Raw genomic sequence first — 10,856 nt, 5'->3', positions numbered from 1 at the left:
GGGGGAACTTCATTTGTTCAATCTAAGTAAAACTTTACCAGCCAGATTGTACTGAACAGGGTTCAGACAATGAGACTGTCAGGACCAATACACAATAAACCATTTTTCTGGTGCAAGTAAAATGAGCCGAATTTTCATGAATGTTTTGCAATTTATGATTTAACGATTTATTTTTTCTCTTCAATCTAAGCATAAACCAAACAGTTGAGCACAATTCCTGAACAACTCCACAGTCATATGTACAAATAATGCACAAAAAGAATGTTCACTCAGAACGCCACAATCCGACTGCGGTGTTTTGACTAACATGCAATTGCATTTTTGCAAACTAGCGTCCTTATCGCTAAACCCGAATGAAGCATTAAAAGGAGGATCACGCTGAATAACTCGCAATTGCAATGCGCGGCGCAGAGCCCGCAAGCCGCCCCGCGGTGCATTCTGGGTCTGTCTCAACATGGCGGCGCCCTTGTGCAAATGCTGAGAACGTGTCTCCGTGAGCGAAACCGACTCTATCCGCATTACGTTTAACCGCTGTCACTGCAAGGGATCGTCGGCTGCATTTCTACGGAAGCGCCGACGAGAAGTCAGAGCCAGTAAACCGCTAACGGAGCCCCCGGGGCATCCAGGTGTGGCTTAGGCGTGAGAGTCCGTGTAGAGATGGGCCTCCTTTGCAGCCCTTAGCGGAGAGAAGTACCATAGATCCCTCCATATCCCTGCAAACGTGCACAAGGTGGATTTGGACGTTTGGCTTGAACCCCGGATTCATTATCATCATCAAGTGATCTTTCGGCGGTCGTCTCTCTTTTCGAGAAGAAAGAGAGGGAGGGAGACGCGGGAGTGACCCAGCCGGCGTGAAGGATTCGGCCGTGCCAAGGTCTGTGAGTGGTGGGCGACAAATCGCCATTTATACTCATCCGACTGGCATGCCCTGCGGAAGGACGGACTGACTGACCCGATACACTGAGACTGCATTGCGGTTACAGTTTATTGGGAATGTCTCCGCTGGGTTTGCGGGCTCAGTTACATTGCATGCCTTTGAGATACTTGCAAGCCAGCTGCAGTTATTCGTTGCTAAACGTGTTAGCCAGTCAACCAGCTAGCTTTTATTTGACATGTCTTCCTTACCGGCTGCCCGGGCAGCGGTATTTAGCCGCATTTTCCTTCAGACAAACTTAACTCCTGCTTCTCTGCGTTATATGGGGTAGTGTGCATGCTCCTCCTTAATGTGAGTTTGTGACGCTTATGAAATGATTACCTGTGCAGTTATGCAGTGCCCGTGTGTTTATTTTCACCGTTACCTACGGCTGTCCGTGTGACACGTAGGCGTGTCCAGTGTACTGATTTATCCACTATAACTAACGAGCGTCACTTTCATGGTCATTGACGACATCGATCGCGAGTGTGACGTGTTAAAAAGCATGATGTCAGGCTCAGATAAACCAATGGGCTGCTGCTGTTCAGTAGCTCGATCTCTCATTTGTATTTCTGTAGTGAAAGTTTTATTTCCCTTCTGCATTTATGTCCTTCCTTTGCCTTTACCGGTAAATAACCATTGAATTTTTAGCAGACGCGTTGATGGGCTGTATAAAAATATTTGGAGAAATTCGCCCCTCAGGTCACAGTTAGCCTGATTTTATAACAACTATATCCTTGCACTTGTCAAATTTGCATATTACGGCTTTTTAGTGATATATAGCAGGGTATAGTGTCAAGGGAAAAGTAACAGGATTATGCAGGTGCAAAGGTAATTTGATGCCTTTAGTTTTAGTTTTTCTAGTAGCTTCGTTTGTTTTCTTGAATTTTTATGGTGTTTTCCACGTTTGTAAAGGATAACACTAGAAATGTATATGCAACTTTGTTGAAAACGCAGTAAGTAAAAGTACTGTAATTTAGATGTTTTCCAACCTGGTCCTTGGGGACCCACAGACAGCCCACATTTTTGCTTCCCCCCCAGCTCCCTGCCAGACAGTCAAGGATTCCCTGCGGACTGCGTTGGAAAACATTGATTTACAGCATGGATGTGCATTGTGGATGATTCATTTGTGTGACTATTCTAATATCATGCACACAGTTGCACCCCAGCCCCCTCCCTCCCATGCATTAACTTTTTATAATTCCTTTCCTGCGCTTTGCTCGGATTTGCAATCCAACCTGTTTGTCTCTCTGAGAATCTGCAGTTCCAAACTTTCACTTTTGCGTTCTATCAGGAAGCTGAGGTGCATTTTGCTCTGGGCCGTGCCTCCGGCGTTTTCTACCGGTGTATGTCAATGCTGTCTTTCTTTTGTCTCCACTGGTTTAGTATGTAAAGTATTTTTGCTGCTTCATGTTTGGTGGCTCATTTGCCAGCAGTAAGGAATTAATTCTTATTGTGTTTTTTAAGGTATTTGTTAGTTGATTATAGCTAAGGGGCGGCATGATGGTGCAGTGGTTAGCACTGTTGCCTCACACCTCTAGGATCCGGGTTCGAGTCTCCGCCTGGGTCACATGTGTGTGGATTTTGCATGTTCTCCCCATGTCGGGTACTCCGGTTTCCCCCCACAGTCCAAAACCATGCTGAAGCTGATTGGAGTTGCTAAATTGCCCGTAGGTGTGCTTGTGTGCGTGAATGGTGTGTGAGTGTGCCCTGCGATGGGCTGGCCCCCCATCCTGGGTTGTTCCCTGCCTCGTGCCCATTGCTTCTGGGATAGGCTCCGGACCCCCCGCGACCCAGTAGCATAAGCGGTTTGGAAAATGGATGAATTATAACTAAAGAACAGGTTATGTAGAGGAAACCCTTGGCCTCCTTAACTGTGGTTGGCTTCACCTCCAGCAGGGACCTGATGAAAATGGATGCGGAGCTGCTCCACTCGCCTGTGGTGGGCCTGGCGGAGGAGGAGGAGGCTGACATAAGCGACTGGAACCTGCCGCTGGCTTTCATGAAGAAGCGCCACTCGGAGAAGATCGAGGGCTCCAAAGCGCTGGCGCAGAGCTGGAGGATGAAGGACAGGGTGAGGGGGTGCTCTACTGCCGCTGCTCTTTCCAAAGTGTTTTTTGTTTGTTTGTTTGTTTGTTTTAATTTTGCATGTCATTTTACCTGTCTGTCCATCAGAGTGCGCGATTGGCCATGGGGCGTCTCGCGGCCGGCGTCTGCACCATGCTTAGCCCTCTCTGCCGCCCTGGCTCTCTCTGCACCTTCACAGTGTCGCCTAGGAGTTTCCCCCGTTTAGGCTTCCCGTGTGAAACCGTGATCTGGTGGCTCCCTTTCGGAAGCGGCTCAGTGTCACTAGCGATTGGTCTCGAGGAAGTGGGAAGCTTCTGATTTCCCTCCTGGTTGAGGCTCATCGCAGACGTTAGTGTCGCATCTGCGCAAATGTTCTCTGTTCTTAACTTTTATGAATTTTTTTTCTGGTGGCTGGCTTGTGCCATAAAGTAGTTTTGTAGATGTAATAAAAAAACATGTCAGCATGTTAAATAAAAAAAAAAGTGCTGATTTTGGGAAAGAATTTAAAGGGAAGAGGATGTGTTTCATGTCAGCGCACCCTGTAGTTCCATTTCCTGCTGAAATGTAGCAGGTTTTTAATACAGTAAATGTACAGTGAGAAAGGTTTACTGTGGTGGAGTTGCTTTTTGGTTTTTAATTAGAAGGGCAAACTTGCGTTTACCCCGGGGTTAAAATGCTGAACTGTTGCAAAGAACATCTGGTCTATGGAGAAAAAAAGATAAATATATATATATATATATATATATATATATATATATATATATATATATATATATATATATATATATATATATAAAATTATATACACGCTGAGAAGGCTTAATTGATACAGTTCTCCAGAAGTAAATTCTCTGCATGTCGTTTTTGCTGATTATAAATGTGGATTCAGACGAATGTAGTTCTTAATCTCCTCTGTCCAGATGTCTGCTTGGAGTCAGTGGCCCCCGGTACCTGCAGACCTGCTCAGATTGGATGGGGTGAGACAGAGTCTGACAGGATGTGTTTCTAAGATTCGGGGGTCTGGGTGTTTTATTTTTTCTTTTTAATAAGCCCCTTCTGCTGTTTGTGAGTCTGGTAACAGACGAACCGTCCGTGTCCCATAAAGAAGGACCCTGAGTGAGGCCTGTGGGCTCCCGTGTGCTACGTCCAGCTGCCCGTCTAACCCCCAGCCCGCCTCTTCTTCCCAGTACTGCCTGGCTGGTTTCTCTGTTATGTCTGAATTATAAATTGGGGGCAGCGTATGACGCAGTGGGCTAAGCCTGCGTGCCGGTAATCAGCAGGTCACCGGTTCAAACCCAGCATCAGCAGGTCTGTGGGCCCTAACCCTCCAGCTCCCTGGGCGCCCCAACAGGTGGCTGCCCTTTGCGGACAGCTTATTCTGCAAAGAGCAAGTTGAGGGAGACGTAAAGACAGAAGGTATCAAATAATAATAATAATAATGGCCGTTATGGTTATTCCGGTCCCACTGGCTTGGCAGCACTGTGCTGTTATGGTTTTGGTTGAAACCCCCAAAAATTCTGCGTTTGTAGCATTTAACAAAGCCATCATGTAAATTAGCATTCAGATATGTGGTCTGTAGCGTTTTTGCCTGCTGCTTTTTTTCCCCTTTATTTTGGGCAAGTACACAAATGGCGTGTTGAATTCTAGTTTGAGTATTTCCCTCACATCTGCGGATTCTCTCAGTACGTTTCTGGGGCTGAAACTTGGATACTTTTGCTTTAGATTGTTGCATAAGAAGTTTCATGAACTCCACAGATGCAGAACCATGTTTCAGGTGTCAAAAAAAATATTTATCAGAAGTTGCCTTCATCCATCCAGTGTTATAGCCGGAGCCCAGTGGTGGTATTAGGTGACACTTCTGTGTCGTGTGAAAGACGGACCTAGAAACAGAGACGGTTCTTCAGCACAAGTCACTTTGTGTTTAGTCCATGGGGAGTCAGGTCTGTGACTGGGAGGAGGGTCCCGATGTGTCATCACAGGAGGAGCTCTATAGCTCTGGGAAAAGAAAAAATGCTTGTATGTTCACAGCTACAGATTTAATATGTTGGGGAATGCGGCAGGTTAACTTTTTCTTTATTCCTTTGGTCGTTGACACGGCTGTGGGTTTTCCACAGCAGTAGAGACACCCGAGAATGTTTTAAAGAAGCGTGGGGTTTGCCGTGCGATCTGGGCCTGAGATCGTGATGAACCTGAGCGAATGTTCGGACCTCCTGCCCTCCGCCCCGTGGCTCGGAAGCCGTATTCTTAAAAGGGCCCGCTTCCTGCGGGCTCGTGGGTAGATGCACCAGTTGCGTTTGCTAACTGGTGGCGGGGGTTTGGAAACCGTCAACTCGCTGACGGGCCGCCGTGGTGGGGGGGGGGATGTGTGCGTGTTTGGCACCGGAGCAGGGCGATGGAGCGCGTCTCTGACGTGGCTGCCCTGGGACGTGGCAGGAAGGCACCGGGCTGTGACAGTGCCGCCCGCATCCAGCTGGCAGCGGGCACAGCTATGCCCCTTCATGCCTGAAAATAGCAGTACGGTGGTACAGGGCCTGGACAGGTGGTCTTCAGGGAATGCCCTACAGGGCTGTGGTTTATTGTAACATTTTTATTATCATTATTAGCTTAGCGGACGCTAATCGGAAGCTGTTTGCAGTTCTTTTGCCGCTCCCGCCCCCTTCCTCACATTACACAGCTCTGTGGTTCATTTTGCAGAAAGCCCAGGTTGATGGTCCACTGTTGGGATTTGCCCCCAGTGGACCATCCCCCCCCCAGCCTGCCATGTGCCCCATGTAGATGTGGTGTTCAATGACGTGAAGAAATGCGTCGCTGCAGTTCGACACGTAGCCTTGCTTGAGTGTGCCCCCCCCACTTGTACCCCCTCCATTTTTTTTTGCGGAATCGTGAGAGCGCCCCGCCGAACGAGCGTGAGTCTGCGTAACGTTAATCGAGCGTGACGCTTGGGCCATCTGCCGGGAGCTGCTGATGCAGGGCGTGCTGTGATGGAGTGCAACCCTGCCCCCCCCCCCATTAGGAAATGGCAGAATTATGCGGCTTATATTGCCGTACATGTGCCTCTGACGTGAAATGGGGTCGTGGTTCCGCACGGTGCTGTGGATGGTTGGGGGGAGAGAGCGAGTAAGCGGCTGCAGCCCAGGGTGCTCTTAAAGTACTACGGTATGACGGTGTACCGTCACCCAGCTCCTGTGTAAAGCTCACTGGATTGAATCAGTGTTGCACCAGTGGTTGTGCCCACTCTCAGGCTGCGATGACTGCGTACCTCCCAGGCAGATCATGGGGATTTTATACTGGCCTCATAGCTTGCTTACCATACCACACGTGTGATGTTTGCCGCAAAAGTTTGGAAGGGAAAAGGGCCTGACTTCCACAGTACCCGCACCTCTCAAGCCGTATTGCTTGGGTATAGCATTCAAGCAGTACCGTTCCATGGGTGAGCAAGTCACTGACAGAAGATTTACCCGCAGGCATTTTACTTTCTGTTTATCTGAATGACGCTGCGCATCTGAAATGGCTTGCGGGTTGGCAGATGAGAAGCGTCAGCATAAGCCACAGTGGCTAAGTGCAGGGCGCAGTGCGCAGTGTGCAGTGCTGTCTGAGAAATGTACAGTATCGCTTGGGAGAATGAGGGTTCAGAGCACTTAGGGTGTGATCTAAGATACACTGACGAGAGTGAGCGACTGGATACCCGGAGGATAACCTCTAATAAAGCCAGTGACGGGAGTGTAAGGTGTACTGCAAGGGTGGGGAACCTGTTCCAGGGAGGGCCGGAGTGGCTGCGGGATTTTGGGATGGCATCTCAATCAGCCAATAGCAATGGGTTTATAGGACTAGGGGTTGAGAACCACTGCTTCATTATTGGCTGATTGAGAGGCCATCCCAAAAACCCGCACCGGCTCTCCATGGATCAGGTCCCCCCCCCCCCCTTGTACCACATTGATGATTCCTGTTGGTGGGAGAGATTTATATATATATATATAAAAAAAAACACATTGGGGTAAGTGGTTTGTTGTATCCATAAGTGAAAGATCAAGGTTTGGGTTTAAAGTTCTTTCTTGTGGAGGCGCAGGATCAGTTGTCCTTGGGGGCTAAGGGTCCATCAGATGTGGACAATGTTCTCAGCTCCTGGCTTTTAGACCCGGAGCTGTTAGACAAATAGCTGTAGAGCAGAGTTTCCCAATCTTCTCCTCGGGGACCCGCAGACAGCCCACGTTTTTTGCTCAAAAAGTTATTTATTAGATTGCTTTCTTTTAGCCTCTGCGCGATTTGGAGGTGAAATATGTTTTTTTTTGATAACACGTTGTAAGCAGAAACGTGGAGCGTCTGGCTGGGACCTGGGAGGGAGCAAAAACGTGGACCGTCTGTGGGGTTGCAAAACACCGCTGTGGAGGAAGGTGAAGACCTTGAAAAGCCATTAACGCCTGGAGGCTTCTCCTGTCTAGTTGGATGAACTCCCATGTCATCAACTTGCTTGTTTTCGGTAGTTCATAAAAAGTGATGCGCTTTTAACAGTTTTTTTGATGCTGTTTAGTTCCCCAAGTGTTAGTAAACTAGGGTGTCTTTTGTGAGAGAACCTCGGCCCCGTTTTGCAATGAGGATGGTTGGAACTCGGCCCAGGCTGACTCCTCGGACCGGTCCCAACAAAGACCCAGCTAGTGAGAGAGGGCTCAAGGGCTCATAGGTACAAATCCAGCAGATTGGGACAGACTTGCTGTAGGAGGTCTCTTCTAGCTACAGTTTACTCACAAGTACTGCTTCAGTGGCTGGTGAATATGTCTCTGTGAAGGATATTCGCAACCCTGCCGAGTTGCAGAAAAGTGCTTTTGTGACTCTGTTTTGTTATGAAGCTTTTTACACCCCATGGCATTTGACTTTTGGGTTCATATTTCACAGAAGCTTTTATTAGCTTCTACAAACATACGCTGAAATGGTTTGACGGATCAGAGTAGCTTACGTTTAATTCTGGTGTGAAGTTTTTACATTTACAAATTGTGAGTCATGTTTGCATTTTTTTTCCCTGGGTATCTTTGTCAGGAATGATTTGTTGTGAAGAACCTCCTGTTGTTTATTAGATTTTACAAATGATTGTTTACTTTTAGTCTCTGTGCAATTTGGAGGTGAAATATGTTTTTTTGATGCCACTTTGTTTCTGCAAAATGGTCTTATAATAAGTCTCCTAAGTTCGATTTGGCTTCACGTTTCCGCCAGAAGTCTGGCTACTGCTCAGTGATAAATATGAAAGCAGTAATGAATGAAATGTCTTTACAAAACTGGCTGAATCTCATGCTGCATTGATTAGTCCTTGTGTGGATTAGCGCTAGCAAAATCTATTTTTTGATTAATCTGTAAGTTATTTACCCGCATAGTTGTCGACCAACTCAGAAAATGTAAAATGTATAAAGTGCATATATATATCATAGTTACAAAAAATCACTCTGTTTAGCATTTTGTAGGCAAAGCAAGAAAATGTTAGCGTTTAAAATAAAACTTCTTACCTGAAAGCCGCTGTACACTGTTTCTACATCTGGTTGTGTTTTTATAGTAAAACAATTTGACCCCCCCTTCATGAGATTGCCGGTCTGAGCGTATATGCGGGAATATTGGGAATTCTGGCAAGATCCTGAGTCTTGGGTCGGGCTCCGTCCTGTGACTTTCGGAATGGATTAGTCTGCCATTTGGAACTTGCATTTTTACAGCACTTTTCTGAAGTCGAATGGGGTTATGGCTGCCATCGGGGGGCTTGAAGTGGCACAATGTATAGGCCTGGCAACCCTGCAGAGGGGAAGTGGGTACGGGACAGGTATGGATGGATTGAATGCGGCGGTGTGATTGGTTTTATTCTCTCTGAGACGTGTGGTTCTTCTATTGGACGCCCCGTTAGGGCGGCGTGGTCGGGGGACGTGGGGAGAGGGAGGCCGAGGCTCCGGTTACATGCAGCACTGAAGGTCGAGCGGTGACCTCTGCACAGCGCTGCAGTCTCCCCTGGGTCCCACGGTGAGATGGAACAGCTGGCTAGCTGATACCCTGGCAGGAGCCGCTGTTCTCCTCCTCCAGCCTTGGGCGCCGCCGATGGGGGACACTCTGTCCTCTCCCCCAGTCCCCTCTGCTGTGAGCTGGTTGGCCTTCCCATTAATGTGGGCAGCTGTGTTTCCCAGGGACGGCGGACCGGCGTGGCCCGTCTTGCTCTTCCGGCCGGGACCGTGATGGGAGCCTTTCCCGCTCGGCGCCGAAGCCGGCCAGGGTGCCGTCATTCGGGGTTTTTTCCTTTCCCTGTCACCCCCCCACGCTCATCCCTGCTCGTGAGCGCCGGTCTGTGGCTGCTCTCGGCGCTGATCGCCGCACCCAGTGAGCGTGATATGCGCTGCCCTTGGGCTCTTGTGGGCCGCGTTTGTGACGCTTTCGCTGTCTGTTTGCAGTGCAGTGCAGTGCAGTGCAGTGCAGTGCAGTGCAGTGCAGTCTGCTTACTCGACTGTTCAGATATCCGCTGTCACCTCGGGTCCCCCCACCCCCCTTCTTTTCTTTACTGTGCAAACATTTAGGCATTTTTAGCAGCCCATCTGGTGTTAAGCAAGACTATTTTCAAGGGTGTCATGGCTTGCCTGCAAGTTCAGAGTATTTATAGAGTCATATTTATATTTACTTGCATTGCGAACAGTTATTTAGTGGATTACATTAATGTTAATTAGATAATTGAAACTGAAAGACACTCCTAGTTGTTGTATTCTTGGATGGACACTGTGTAGGTAGCTTTAAATGCTGAGAATAAAGTTTGTCATGATTTAATTCTGGAACTTGTTTGCTTCAATTGGAGAGCTTCAGAATGACAGTAGAAAATGTGTCGGTATGTATAGCATGTATGTAGTGATTACACTGTAATCATAGTTTTGCCACTGGATTGTCTGAATTCGATTTTCCTTGTAATTAGTAGGAGGCGGGAATGTTAGGCCTGAAGGTAAGTGGATATTACGCCTCAGATCCCGGCTTCAGCTCATTGTCATTGGGGGGGGGTGGGATTGGGTATTGTTCCATCTGACAGTGTCTTTCCATATGAATGGGCTTGGTGTGAGCTTGTCAGCCAGTCCGCGCGATAACGGGCGGGGTGTTTACGCCGCGACACACTTCCCCTCCGGTTCTCCCTCCTCTCCGCCTCGCCTTAATGTCAGCATTTGTTCGGCCGTCAGCCGATGATTAGAGGTGTTTCGAAGGGCCCGTCTCTCTGAAAGCGTTTTGTCATTGTAGTACGTGGAGGTTTTTTTATTTAAAAGGTTACGATTGGAAGGGAGGAGGAGGGAACTTCAAAAGGTTCCTGTGTGCGTGTGCGTGTGCGTGTGCGTGTGCGTGCACCTTTTGTGTTCTGAAACGCTGAATGCTGCTTTTCCCCGAAGCTGAACACGCATGTGTGGTTGAAGCGCCCTGAGCACCACTGTGATGCTCCCCCCCCCCCTCAGGCAGCAGTGCATTAAGGTTGCAGTTCCACCCATCTGACATTGAGATTCATGCAACTGTAATGCAGTTACCGTAATGTCGGCAGTATGCCGCATGTCCGGCAGTAGCCTATATAATGTGGTGAAAGAAATTGGATTGCCTGATTAAAATATTTATGTTTGACTTAAATTATCGACGAATTATTGTTTTTATTGTAACTCATTCTAGATCAGATAGTTGAAATCTGTATGGTGATGTCAGTTGCTTTGCAGTGTGCAGTGGTGTGATTTCTGCGTGTGTGCTAACGTAAAAATGGCAGGTGGGTTCTGCTCTGCTCGGCTGCGCTGCTGCTCTCTCACAGGCATCTTGTTAATAGCTCGGCTTTTTTCCGCATTTCTTGTTTAATATGCATTTAAACAGAACGAAAACCACGGTGGTAAAATGAAGACAGAAT

At 48.0% G+C, this 10,856-nt stretch overlaps 1 protein-coding gene across 5 annotated transcripts in view; it reads left to right on the top strand.

Annotated features, from left to right (window-relative positions):
• The first annotated feature begins 409 nt into the window (after positions 1–409).
• Positions 410–10,856, top strand: part of rptor (regulatory associated protein of MTOR, complex 1) — a 106,199-nt gene continuing 95,752 nt past the window's right edge. For 2 of the 5 annotated variants that reach the window (XM_049015392.1, XM_049015388.1), the window contains exons 1-2: positions 410–874; positions 2,813–2,987. In XM_049015392.1, coding sequence (XP_048871349.1) covers positions 2,820–2,987 — 168 coding nt within the window. In that variant the 5' untranslated portion in view covers positions 410–874; positions 2,813–2,819. Of the gene's footprint in view, positions 875–2,809; positions 2,988–10,856 lie in introns of all 5 variants that reach the window. The other 3 variants (XM_049015393.1, XM_049015391.1, XM_049015390.1) reach the window with 2 other exon arrangements.

This window comes from Brienomyrus brachyistius, chromosome 5, assembly GCF_023856365.1.
Source record: "Brienomyrus brachyistius isolate T26 chromosome 5, BBRACH_0.4, whole genome shotgun sequence".
Classification (NCBI taxonomy): domain Eukaryota; kingdom Metazoa; phylum Chordata; class Actinopteri; order Osteoglossiformes; family Mormyridae; genus Brienomyrus; species Brienomyrus brachyistius.
Note: the sequence above shows the minus strand (reverse complement) of the source record. Positions and strands in the feature narration are given on the sequence as shown.